The sequence below is a fragment of the Giraffa tippelskirchi genome, chromosome 9 (genome assembly GCF_054371585.1).
Source record: "Giraffa tippelskirchi isolate mGirTip1 chromosome 9, T2T-mGirTip1v1.2.pri, whole genome shotgun sequence".
NCBI classification, from domain to species: Eukaryota; Metazoa; Chordata; class Mammalia; order Artiodactyla; family Giraffidae; genus Giraffa; species Giraffa tippelskirchi.
Genome location: NC_137283.1, coordinates 71,807,721 through 71,821,856, shown reverse-complemented (window position 1 = coordinate 71,821,856; position 14,136 = coordinate 71,807,721). Strand labels below are relative to the sequence as shown.

Sequence of the window (14,136 nt, the reverse complement as noted above, 5' to 3'; positions counted from 1 at the left end):
AGAGTCTTCTCCAACACCACAGTTCAAAAGCATCAATTCTTTGGTGCTCAGCTTTCGTCACCGTCCAACTCTCACATCCATACATGACCACTGGAAAAACCATAGCCTTGACTAGATGGACCTTTGTTGGCAAAGTAATGTCTCTGCTTTTCAATATGCTGTCGAGGTTGTTCATAACTTTCTTTCCAAGGAGTAAGCGTCTTTTAATTTCATGGCTGCAGTCACCATATGCAGTGAATTTGGAGCCCCTCAAAAATAAAGTCAGCCACTGTTTCCACTATTTCCCCATCTATCTGCCATGAATTGATGGGACCGGATGCCATGATTTTAGTTTTCTGAATGTTGAGCTTTAAGCCAACTTTTTCACTCTCCTCTTTCACTTTCATCCAGAGGCTCTTTAGTTCTTCTTCACTTTCTGCCATAAGGGTGGTGTCATTTGCATATCTGAGGTTATTGATATTTCTCCCGGCAATCTTGATTCCAGCTTGTGCTACATATATTGTCCAAACTTAATTGTAGGACTCAAATAATTTGAGGTGACTTCTAGAACATTTGAAATCATGTAGTGAATTTGTATGTATTATAGCCATCTTTTCATATGCCTTAAATTACTTATCCTTTTTTGGCCTTACTGTGGAGTCATGGTAGTCGTCTACCTTCTTTTGGTGTTTGAAGATACAGAAATTGATTATAATTATTTTTAAGCTAAATTTATTGTTAAGACTAGAAATCATCTTTACATAGTATCTCATAAACTTTTCCTAAAAGTGGCCTTACTTTCTGAAAATGAGAAGCTATTTCAGGCCCATATTTTTTTTTCATTCTATTCCAAAATTACATGTCAGTCACCTTATGTTAGAATAAGGAACCAGAGTCTGACAATTAATGGTGCAGATTTGGTTGCTTATGTGATTGGTCTCTGGTATGTCTATAGGTGATGCAAAGTCTTTTTGTCTCCTTTAGGGAAAATAAGCTCATAGGGTTTCAATTTCATTTTATCAACCTTTAAAAAATTCTTGATTGAAATTAGTTTCTAAATTGTCTATTACCATAATTTCATTGGTTCTATTAATATAATGCACACTGGTATGTACTATACCATATATGAAATCCATGTATAATTTACAGTTGGCCTTTTTCTTTCTTAAAATACATAAAATTTGATATATCTTAATATTGAACATAATTGATTTGATTTGTTTAGTCACTAAGTTGTGTCCAACTCTTTTGTGACCCCATGAACTGCCAGGGTTCACTGTCCATGGGATTTCTCGGGCAAAAACACTGGAGTGGGTTTTCATTTCCTTCTCCAGGGGATCTTCCTGACCCAGGGATCAAACCCGCATCTCTGGCATTACAGGTAGTTTCTTTACTGTTAAGCCACCAGGGAAATCCAATTGATTTTATTAAGTGCATATAGATTATTCATTTTAACAGAAAACCTAATTCTAATCTTGAATTAATATAATATTTGTCAGTAAATAGTTCATAGATCTTTCTTATTACATTGTGAAGATTTCCATTAAATAGAGCCAGTTAGTTAAAGTTCTCTTTTTTTTCACTTTAAACTTACTGTTTACAACTGCAGTAAACCAGAACAAATAATTTACTTTTCCTCGAACCTTCTACAATTTAATATATTCACCCAAGTTCTGTTTTTTACTATCCTTATTTATATTCCAGGTATTTTATTGTAAGGAATGAGTTCCTTCCTTTCTTTAATAAATAAAAACACATCTATTATCTTGAATATGTCATATATTTTTTGTCACTTTTTTATAGTTTAGAATGAACCATCCATCCTAATTGCAACTTTTTAAAAAATTTAATGGAGTATAGTTACTTCATAATGTTGTATTAGTTTCTGTTGTACAGCAGACTGAATCAGTTATATGTATACATATATCCCCTCTGTTTTAGATTTCCTTCCCATTTAGCAACTTTTAACCTAAGCTTGTATTTCATAAAGAAAATCTGGAGGTAGATAATTGAGCATAACAGGTTGTCTGTCATATACAAGCAATTTAGCAACCTAGCAAGTTGCCGTGCATATAATAAGCATCCTACAAACAACCCAGTCAAAAATGGAAAGGAGACCAAATAGACATTTTGACCAGGAAGACATACAGATGCCAAAAGACACATGAAAAGATGCTCAACATCACTGATTATCAGAGAAATGCAAATTAAAACCACAATGAGGTATCCCCTCACACCAGTCAGAATGGCCATCAGCCAAAAACCTATAAATAATAAATGCTGAAAAGGATGTGGAACAAAGGGGAACCCTCTCACACTGTTGGTGGGCGTGTTAATTGGTGCAACCACTATGGAGAAGAGTGTGGAAGTTCCTTAAAACCTAAAAATAGAACTATCATATGACCCAGCAGTCCCACTCTGGACATACATCTAGAGAAGACAAAAACACTAATTCAAAAAGATACATGTACCTCTCCAGTGTTCATAGCAGCACTATTTACAATAGCCAAGACAGGAAACAAGCTGAATATCTATTGACAGAGGCATGGATAAAGAAAATATGGTGTGTGTTTATATATATATATATATATATATATATATATATATATATATATATATATCTCACAATATTACTCAGCCATAAAAATGAATGAAAACAATTCCATTTGCAATAACATGAATGGATCTACAGATTATCATACTAAGTGAAGTCAGAGAAAGACAAATGTCATATATCAGTTTATATATGAAATTTTAAAATACAGATGAACTTATTTATAACACGGAAACAAACAGACATAGAAAACAAACTTATGGTTACTTAATGGGAAAGGGGAAAGGGATAATTTAGGAGCTTGGGATTATGGTACATATAATACAGTTCCGTAGTTTTTAGTATATTCACAATTAGCTATGCAACCATCACCACTATGTAACTTGAGAACATTTTTATCATCCCCCAAAGAAACTCCTAACCCTTGGCATACATCTCTCCCCCTGTTCTTCTAGCCACTGGTGATCACTTAACATTCGTCTCTTGATGTGACATTTAATTTAAATGGAATTATACAGTGTGTGGGCTTCCCAGGTGGCGCTAGTGGTAAAGAACCTGCCTGCCAATGCAGGAGATGTAAGAGATGCCGGCTCTATCCCTGGGTTGGAAAGATCCCCTGGAGGAGGACATGGCAACCCACTGCAGTATTCTTTCCTGGAGAATCCCATGGACAGAGGAGCCTGGTGGATTACAGTCTGTAGGGTTGCCCAGAGTCAGACATGACTGAAGCGACTTAGTATGCGTGCACCCATACAGTATGTAACCTTTGGTAGCTGGCTTCTTTCGTGTAGTATAATGTTTTCGATTTTATAACATGCACCGTTCATTTTAATGAGTGATAATATTCCATGGTATGGATAAAATACATGCTGTTTCCTTTCATCATTTGATAGGCATTTGGGTTGTTTCCTTTTTTAAGTATTATGAATAATGCTGATCTGAATGTTCCTATGTCAGTGTTTGGATATGTTTTCAATTCTTTTGTGGATGTATCTAGAAATGAAGTTACTGAGTAGTATGGCAACTGAAAGTTTAATTTAGATGTGTTTTATTTAACTGACTGCCAAACTGTTTCCAAAAGGACTGCATCATTTTACACTGCCACCAGCTGTGTATCAGTTTCTTCAGGTTCTCATCAGCTCCCGTTAGCATACCCCTTTTACTGTAGCTGTCCTGTGCTTGCAAAGTGGCCTCTCATCATGGTTACATAAAGCTTCTTTTAAGCTAAATTTATGAAACTTGTTTGATATCTCAAAGAATTCACTTTGATTGTGGATTCAGATTCTTATATTAAAATTCTTTTGAATCAGCCATTTCTTACAAATGATTTTCCCTTGAAAGAGACACATATTCACAGTATTAAGAGTTCAGTTTCTTTTTCCCCTGGGAATTCTTTAGCTAACTGCATGAGAACTATGTCTACATAGCTCAATCAGAGCAGGAACCCTGTTCAGTTAGTATCTGTCTCCCCAGACCAGTATTCCTAGGGTACACAGAAAGTAAGAGACCTTTTTCACCAGTTGAAAAGATGGTTTTTTAAACATGCAAAGAAAACTAGTAGTTTCAGGTTTGCCACTTGACATAGATGGAAATTGATACAGAAACCTAATCCCAGAATGTGAAAGGCTGTTCTTTATTGTGGACAAGACATTTTCTTGAATGATCAGAACTTTTATAGCATACTGCTGCAACCAACAGAAAAACCAGATTTTCTGTCATCTGCCACCCAGGTGTTAATACATCTCTGAAATCTTCCATCAACCCGATTTCATCCATAGACAGACCTTCTATTGTTGCTGCCACTGGCCACAGACAAAGCAAAACCAGCAGCAAACAAAACAAGGCCAGAGTTAAGAAAAGAAAATAGTGATTGAAAGTAACATTCTCTTGTCTCTTGATATTAAATCCAGGAGCAAGGAAAAGGCATCATTGGGCTCAGAGCATTCATGGGACACCCTGCCCAGAGGTCCAGAGGAAATCCGTCTGGGCATTTTTACAGGATCTCCAACACTCTTGAAACATAATCCCCCAATTTAAAACAGTTGTCAGAAAAAGATATAGGAAATGTCAAAATTTTGACTCATTAGTGAGCAAACCAACAGAGGGACAGACTGGTTTCTCAGATGATGTGCATATAGACACAGATATATAGTCATTGGGGGAAAAAAAAAGAGAGAATGCTGAACATTGTCCAGTTTGATTCCAACTGGATCACGTTCTCTAGGTCAGTAAAACTCTACCCTTTGGAGTTATCCTCACTACTAAGTAGTGATCGTTTGCTCCTTGTAAGTTCTTTTCAAGTTAGTATCTTTTTTTGTTGTTGTTCAGTCACCTAGTCATGTCCAACTCTTTGCAATGCCACTTTGTAACATCTTTTACTGAGTTGTAAAATTTTAGGACTGTAATTATTATAAGAGTAAATAAGAAGTCAATAAATATTCCATTCCCCCAGAGAGTCAGATGTCTTTAGGCCCTTGGGGTGCTTATTAGATAATCCTTAAACATGGCATTAACAGGTAAAGCAGTTTCTTTTTTTCCCCCTAATCTCATTTCCAAGTGTAGATTTTTTTTTCTTTACTGGATGGATGTAGGTATTACTCTGAGCAACTGGGTAATTGGCATGCCCTTAATGTAATGTGCAAGATTAGAGAACGCAGTTTTTTCGTTGGGTTGACCACATTTTTGAGAGCCTTACCAGACAACCCAAGCAGTTCACAAGGAAGGTACATAAATTTAGAGTCAAGAGCTGCAATGAGGTGGAGAAAAGCCATGCAAATTGGCAGAACATAGAAGAAAGTAAAACTTGGAACCAGATGAGACACGTAGAGAGTTGGTCTCATGCAGTTATAGAGGTGTGGGGAGTGGGGGTGGAGAACCCCAGTTTTATGATTAAAGAGAATAAACATCTTGCCAGGAGGCACTTGGTGGGAAAACCTATGAGAATAGAGTGTCTCAAGATCAAAAGAATCAAATGCTTTGTCGAATACATGATGTATGAAGATGCCAAAAAGATGAGGACTGAAAAATAATAGGATTTTGCCATGTGGAGTCATTTTTGACGTTGATGAAAGGAAAAGGCCATATGGATGAAGTGCTGGTAACAGAACCTGGTTTTGCTTAGTTTAGGAGAGAATAGAGAGAGAGGATGTACAACCCAGAGGTTTCAGCACAAGGTCACCCACTAGGGGAGAGTCTTCCAAAGAAGGAAGGAGGGTTTTTTGTTCGTTTGATCTTTAAAGATGGGTTGTATCATTCTGTTTGTATAGTGAGAACTTATTTAACTTCAATTTAGGGGCTTCCCAGGTGGGTAAAGAATCCACGTACCAATACAGGAGACACAGGATTTGATCCCTGGGTTGGGAAGATCCCCTGCAGGAGCAAATGGCAACCCTCTCCTGTATTCTTGCCTGGAAAATTCTATTGACAGAGGAGCTTGACAGGCTACAGTTCATGGAATTGCAAGGAGCTGGACACAGCTGAGCAAAGGACAGAACTTCACTTTACTCAGCAATGGGAGGAATGCCGCAGATGTTTAGTGTGTGCCGATATTAAGTATCCAAGTCTTAATGTAACCGGTACAAAATCTAAAATACAGGGGTTGGAGGCAGCTGTCAGGGCTCGACAGAGACCCCCAAAAAGCTTTATAAGGCAAAAGGCCTTCCAGGGCATCTTGAAGGACTCAGGCACATCTAAAGGACAGGAATCAGTTTTTGGATGATGGAAGCAGAATAAAGGAGAAATAGGCAAACAGAGGTAAATCTGTGCTAAGACTCTGACCTTCCCATTGGTTTAATTGATCTGGCTGGTTACACCCAACTCCAAACCTCTCCCTTCAGTTAGCTGACAGAATTGGAAATGCCCTAACATGTTCCATTTGAACATATGATGTTCTAGATTCTTCAGGAAACTATTCAGATCAGGTAATAATGATTTTGATCTTCTAAACAAAATATTTTATTTTTTGAGGAAAGAAAATGTGTCTTACTTAGACTTACTTTTAACATAACTTCTTAAACCACCCCCCACCAAAAAATGATAACTGTTTACTGTACAGATGTATCTGATTTTTTTCAAAATTTTTATTTGTTGACATTGTAGAACATTTCATTGCTGTAGTTAAATATCCATGGAAAAATTTGTGAATCTTTCTCAGTCATTGGATACATTTTCATAATAGAACTATTATAGAAAACACCTTCCTGTTCTTTCAAACTTCTCTATAACCTAAATAACACCATCTAAAATTTAACAATATTATTTTGGTGCACTGATTTTTAAAATACAGATTGAGAGTTTTGATATAATTCTGTTTTCATGAGAATCATATGGAGAAAAAAAGTTTTGTGTTGGTTTATCTGTACTTTACAATAAAGGTAAAAATAAAATCACTAGAAAAGAGGGTTTCAGTAACCACTGTGGGGAGTGTGCTGAGGAGACTGATGAGAGATGAAAAACTATGGATTTCTCAGTCGCAGGGGTTTGATTGAAGATGGATATTACAAAGGTGAAATTGGCCAAACCCTGTCATTTCTGTATCTCCTTCAGCAGAATCGTGTGAATAAAATAGTAGAGAAACCAGGCTGTAAGAGAGGACTTGAGTAGGATCACAGGGTTAGGAAGCAAATTCAGATAAATTGGTGAGGACATGAAATAAATTGGCCATAACATTTATCTGAAAAGGAAGTCCACTAGAGTTCGGTATATAAACCTCACAGAAATCAGTGTTAAATTGATCATATGTAAAACTGTCTTCTTAATGTTTGGAAAAAGAGACTGCATAAAATGCGTAGCGAAATTACCAGATTTGCAAATTGCTTTAAAAAACATTTGACTTAATGAAAAGGTGATTAGAATAAAGGGAAACAGTATGAATACCTGAATACTGTCAGGTGAATGTTGACATGGACCGATTCAAGAAGCATAGCTAGGATTTAACATTCCAAGTTATTCTGGTCAAATCAGTTTCCGTTCACGGTCTCTGAAGGGATCATAGGGTCCAGACAGTCCACTGTTTTCCTTGCCTTCTGAGCCCCCATACCAGTTTTCCTTTCTGCTGAAACACTCATTGTGTATGTAACCACAGACATGTTATGTGATCACCAAGGCTTTCGGTTTTATTGTTTCTCATCATACTAGGGTTTATTCTGACTTATATAAGAAGTGTCATCACTTAAGCTATATTCAGTGATATCTTTAGTATTTCCAGATGGTGGTAAAGGTCATGGGAGCCAGTTTTTGCAGGTATTTTGAGGACACATAAAATAGGAGGGCCATTTCAAAGATATCAAACAGGCCTTTTTTGGACCAAAAAGGAATAGTCTATGTCAATAACGTAAATGCATATGCTGCACAATTAAGACAGAAAGAATTCAACCCCCATGGCCCCCTCTGCCCTGCCTCTGACTCCAGCTCATGGACACACCTTTGCTTGGGCAGGTAGAGAGGTTTGTCCATTAACCTACAGTGCCTGAGCAGAAATGTATTCATTTGGGAAAGAAGTCCAGTGATCTAGTCAGATACACTGAGGCAAGCTTAGGACACAGACAAGTAAGTTTTGCAGAAAGGAACAAAAACAAGGACATGTGGACCCAGAACCTGTGGGTCTGAAGAGTCCAAAGATGAAAATGAGAGGAAACTTGTGTGGAGGAGATGGACCAGGAGGGGCTAAGCAAGGAGAAGGGGAGAGGCTGGGGGTTTTGCCGGATTAACAGTCTTTCCTGGATTCACTAAGCCTCAGAGAGCAAAAGATGTGCCAATGAGTTGGAATCCCAAAGAGAAACCAGCACAAACACTGTTTTCATTTTTTTTTAAACCTTGTCATGTGGCAAATTCAGAGTATCCATTTTTAACAATATTTTTCTCTCAGAAATGCATATGAACTTTTCTCATTGGCTGAAATATTTTAGCTTTTCCCTGAAAGTAACAGAGGAACTATTGACAAAACTGGTTAGGTCCATTTACTTCCCCATCGCTGGCACCTGTTGCATTTATATTCCTCTCTTCCAGGAGTTGATAGATGACTCTGTGTTGAAATGCTTATTGTTTCAAGCTACATCCAGTAAACATTTGTCGGTGGTGATGTGATCTTAAGAGTATTCATAGTGTAGGACCACTACTCAACTGGCTTTTCACTCCTAAAATTTTGCCTGGATTATTTCAAAATGAATGATATTTAGAGTTTCAGTTCTGCTGACCTGTAATTTATGGATGCATATATGTTTTTACTTTGTAAATATAGTTCATTTACCCCTAAAATGCAAGGCAGACGGATGGGGACTTCCGGAAGAGCCATCCCCAAGAGCACAAGCTTGAGCGGAGAGATGTACACGCTGGAGCACAATGATGGCAGCCAGTCGGACACAGCTGTGGGCAGCGTTGGAGCAGGCGGGAAGAAGAGGAGGTCCAGCCTGAGTGCCAAAGTGGTTGCCATAGTGTCTCGAAGGAGCAGAAGCACATCCCAGCTGAGCCAAACAGGTGAGTGATATGAACTCGAATGTCTCAAGTTCTCACTAGAGAGACAGAAGCTGATCTTCATGCTGTGTCTTGTGATGGGCTTCACAGTGTGTCGATTCTTCTTTGCAAAGAATGTTTATTTCTGTTTCTGGAAACCTGTTCCATATGTGAGTTTATTCTTCTTTTCTGTACAGCTGTCTAACAGGGTATCATTTGTCAACCCTAAAGTGGTCAGATGCTTTCATTTAAGTGAAAAAAAAAAAATTAAGCCGTGTTTACAAATATGCAAGGAAATGCAAAGAAGTATTAAAGAACCAAATTGACTGAAATGCAAGAAAAGCAACAGGATTCTCCTTTTCAAAATGTTCCTTAATGCAATTACTTCTAATTTAGATAAATTCCATATTGTTATAGAAAAGAAGGTCAGTTGTGCAACTTGAAAAAGTGTGTGAATGCAATAATTGGACTGTGATTGCTGTATTTTCAATGCAAGTAAAAATCTAGTGGTTATTTTTACTTTAGAAAAAAAATGGGTCAGTGTATTCATGCAAAGAATAATGTTTTAATACAAATTTGAGTTTCAAACATTTTCTACTTCTTATAAATCTTAAAAGCTTTATGTCCACAAGGTATATAGAAGAAAGCAAACACAGAAGGGAGGATGGTTATTTATGTGTTATAAAATATAAAAAAAAAAACTGCCTGAAATTATATAACATTTGATCTTACTTACATATGAGATAATTCATTACTAGGCTGAGTACTGCAGAAAACCAAAGGTAAGTGAAAGATGCAACTGATTTCAGTTGTCAGCACTTGTGTCTCCTGCCATAATCTTAGTTCCATTTTTTGTTCCTTAAGAGTGAAAGTCTTATTGCAAAATGTATTTATGTAATTTACTTATGCTAAAACACTTTCATGAAATGCTTTTTATAGTTAACTTGGCATCCTGGAAACTACGTGTTTTACATTATGCATTTTACTGGACAAAGTGATGAATAAATTAGAAATTGGGAATTTTGAGCCATTCAGGAATTGAACTAGTGCACATAGCTGTTTATCAGAACAGAGGTTTGTCTTTCTGAAAATCATAGGATTAGAAAGGAGCTACATTAGCCAGGGTCTAGGAGCTGCCTCTCTGCCATTCCAGGGGGTTGGGCTGTTCATTTTGAAGGAAAATTATGTGTTTTCCTTGGGATCCTATTTCCTTAGAAGTAGGACGTGTGTTTTCATTTCTTTTGCTTCTTTTATTTTTGACGTTGGTGCTTAGTGGTTTGTCGGATTGATGTAATAGATGATCTTTTCCTGTGGGGTGTGGATGGACTTTGACCACCAGATACACTTTATCACTAAGATGAAATGGAAATTCTCTTTAATGTCCTTCTAGGGAACCAGTGTTTGCTGCAAGTTCGGGGATGGCTTATCTTCTTCCATGGCTTCCGCTGTCTGTTCTCAGTTTCCCCCATAGTTAGTGTGAGTGGAGTTACCTTTTTTAGAATAAAACACAGCAATAATTAAACGTAAGAATTATATCTGATGCGCTGCTTTGCAGGTAAAAGATTCAAATGAGTGCCATTGAAACCCTCAACCCCTTTAGTTTAAATTTTATCCCATTTATAGTCATTGCTGAGTTTTGAATATCTACCTCCCAGAAGTCGCATTGTTAGTAAATTCCACTGAATACCTGGTTTCAGAGATCAGGTTTCAAGGTATAGAGGCAAAAAGGATGACAAAGCCAAGATAACAAAATAGTTCTATTCCAAAGTGACTGAAGGAATGGACTCTGACTTGCCCTCTGGGGCTCAGTTTGCCTGTTTAGTGGGTGGGTTTGACTGAAAGTCCACCTTTGAACTTTCCAGGTGTAGGGATTGATGTTTCTTCTACATCATGATTGTGTCTTACATTTGATGACAGGTTTTCTCATTCTTCTTGATCATCCCAAAGTAATTGACCAATGGTGACAAACCTCAGCTATCTCTCCTCTTTCTTTCAGTGGATGGCCTGGTTTGTCTCCCTGTTGCTTCTTTTACAAGTGATTCCCCCCCCCTTTTTCAGTGGTTATATTTTCTTTCTCCTGTGAAGAGTCACCAAAATTCAGAATTCTCATTCTGAGAACCCTTTTTTTGTTGTTGCTTCAGCTACTGTGTGAAAGTGAAAGTCGCTCAGTCGTGTCCAGCTCTTTGCAACCCCACAGACTATACAGTCCAGGGGATTCTCCAGGCCAGAACACTGGAGTGGGTAGCCTTTCCCTTCTCCAGGGGATCTTCTCAGCCCAGGGATTGAACCCAGGTCTCCTGCATTGCAGGCAGATTCTTTACCAACTGAGCTATCAAGACTGTATATGATCATCACATTTTTTTTTCCATATTTGTCCTCCAAAGAATTATTCCTTAATTTTAATTTCTTATAAGAAAGTCCTTTGGATGGCCTACTTTAAATAAGTGGAACATCTCCACAAATCTGAATTTCAAGGCCTTCCTTTCAGTAATGCCACAGTATGTATAGTTACAAACCCTTAGAATAATTTTCTACTTTTTAAAATGTTCCTTTAATTCTCTTTCCCCCAGGTCTATCATTCTAGTGAAAACTATGTGATATTTGTCCAATTTTAAGAAACATTATTATATTTGATTTAGATATCTTTAGTGTAAAGTGAACCCGATAATTGCAGACTGGTGAGGGTTTCACAGGGCCTTCTAAATATATGTATAATTAAGACAAAATTTTAAAATGTATTTCATTAAAATATAGTTGATTTACAATGTTGTGTCAATTTCTGCTATACAGCAAGGTGATTCACCTATATATATATTAAAATGCATGTGTGTGTGTTCAGTCGGTCAGTCACGTAGGTTTCTTTGCAACCTTATGGACTGTAGCCCACCAGGCTCCTCTGTCCATGGGATCGTCTAGGCAAGAATACTGGAGTGGGTTGCCATTTCCTCTCTGAGGCAGATTCTTTACCACTGAGCCACCTGGGAAGCCCAATATTATAATATATATATGTACATATATATATATATATTATTTTTCATATTCTTTTCCATGATGGTTTATCATAGGATATTGAATTTAGTTCCCTGTGCTATGCAGTAGGATCTTATTGTTTATCCAGCCTATATATAATCATTTGCATCTAATAATCCCAAACTTGCAATCCATCCCTCTCCAAGTTGCCTGCCTCTTGGCAACTACAAGTCTCTCCTTTGTATCTGTGAGTCCATCTCTGTTTTGTGAATAAATTCATTTATGTTGTATTTTAGAGTCCACATATAAATGATATCATATGTTATTTTTCTTTCTCTGTCTTACTTCAGTTAGTATGATAATCTTGAGATCCAGCTGTGTTGCTGCAAATAGATTTATTTTGTCCTTTTTTATGGCTGAGTAATATTCCATTGCATATATGTACCACATCTTCTTTATCCATTTAACTAAGACAGATTGTCTAATTGTGTCAATCAAAGATTTGGAAGAAGAAAGCAATGTTACTTATGTATTAAAACAAGCTGGATATTCTGTGGACTAGAATGCATTATGTTTAATGTAAATGTCTTCTTATGTTTGTAAAAAAAAAAAAAAGACTTTAAGGGCTTCTATGGCAGTGAGTCTCTGGGATCTTCCCCAAGCACCTCTGCCACACAGGTGATAGGTAATCAGGGAAACATGAAGCATTTAGAAATAATGTTTAACCAGCTCTTTTTAGAATGGGAGATTTCAAGTATGTTGTTTTATTTGTTTTTGTTTTTATAGCCACAGGTTTGCTCAAGGAGTTTATTTGATTCTTTGTTCAAAATCAAGTAAAATTTATTTCCAAAAAGTGAAGAGCATAGTAAATTATATATATACATACTTTATGTAGTAAATCATACATGTGATATGTAAGTAAGTTACATTTACTTTGCTCTTATATGTAACTTGCTGTGCACCTCAATATATTTACTGTGCTCTTCAATTATGTATAATTATTTATGTTGAATATTTCAAGTATAAACAATGTTAATATTTTAAAATCACCTTTAGCACAATATTCATAATTTAAATAGGAATTTTTTAAATGTATGTTTTAACTAGGAGACTGATATAAACAGAAATGTTTCCAAAAATGCTACCGCTGATAAATGGCTTCAAACCATCAGGCACATAACTCAAAACTTGTTCAGTGTGCAACAGCTGAATTAGATTGAAAAGGGTGTGAGGAATGGAAGGAAAAGGAAATTTTAAGAAAAAGCTCCTGATCCAAGAGTGTTTTGGAATTGAATGAAGCTCTGGTTCACTCAATGTAGGGCCAGGCTTTAGGATATGAGGGAGGTTTTGGGCCTGTATGTAGGTATAGCCTGGCCTATATAGCCTGAGGTTTGCCTCACTAAGAGTGAAGCCTCTTTTGAGAAAGATCATCCTTAAGTGAGTGAAGCCTCTTGAGAAAGAGCATCCTTAAGTACACCCTGTATTTACTTACAAGTGAAGATAATTGTGGTGATAGTTATCATAATAATGGTAAGTATTCATATATCTAAATGATTGAAACCAGGATGTTTGCATTTCTAGAGCTTTTTCCATGTACCCCTAAGTTATACAGGTACAGATGTGTGTGTATAACTTCAATCCATGATTGGTGACAAAAACATTGTGATTAGAACTTTTAGCGTTTTTGAAGATGACACCTATAAATGCAAAAGTATTATCAGCTTTATAGGCTAGAAACTACTTCATTTACTTTACCATATTATTGAATATCTGTCTCTCCAGGACTGTACCAGGAACAATGGGTATTTCAAAATTTAGAAGCATCATTCCCAGTGGACAGAAAGCATTCACACTTGAAATAAACAAGAATCGAAGAACTCAATAAGAAAACGTAAAGGCAAATGCCAAATGCAATAAAACCCAGTGCCATTTATGTGTATTACCAAAGGAAGTGGGAAGACAAATTGGTCAAAAGACTAAATTTCTTAGGATAAGAACACATGCAGAATCAGCAGCTAATTATAGTCTAGACATTTAATGTAATTATTATTTGTCATATCATTAACAGCTGATGATACTTCATTAACTAGATTAATATCATCTTTTCCTATAAACTGGCAGGATTTTGGTGGTTGTGCATTGATTAAATTATGGAAAATGTTGCAGGATTTTGTTATACTGTC

The 14,136-nt window shown here is 36.7% G+C and overlaps 1 protein-coding gene across 42 annotated transcripts in view; it reads left to right on the top strand.

The window, feature by feature from the left end:
- The window catches only part of RIMS1 (regulating synaptic membrane exocytosis 1), a 599,905-nt gene that overhangs the window by 514,793 nt on the left and 70,976 nt on the right, over window positions 1-14,136 (top strand). For 23 of the 42 annotated variants that reach the window (XM_081526161.1, XM_081526186.1, XM_081526184.1 and 20 more), the window contains one exon: window positions 8,772-9,007. The exons of 14 other annotated variants lie outside the window; for them this stretch is intronic. In XM_081526161.1, the coding sequence (XP_081382287.1) occupies window positions 8,772-9,007 (236 nt within the window). The remainder of the gene's footprint in view (window positions 1-8,771; window positions 9,008-14,136) is intronic. 5 more of the 42 variants (XM_081526188.1, XM_081526183.1, XM_081526168.1 and 2 more) reach the window with 1 other exon arrangement.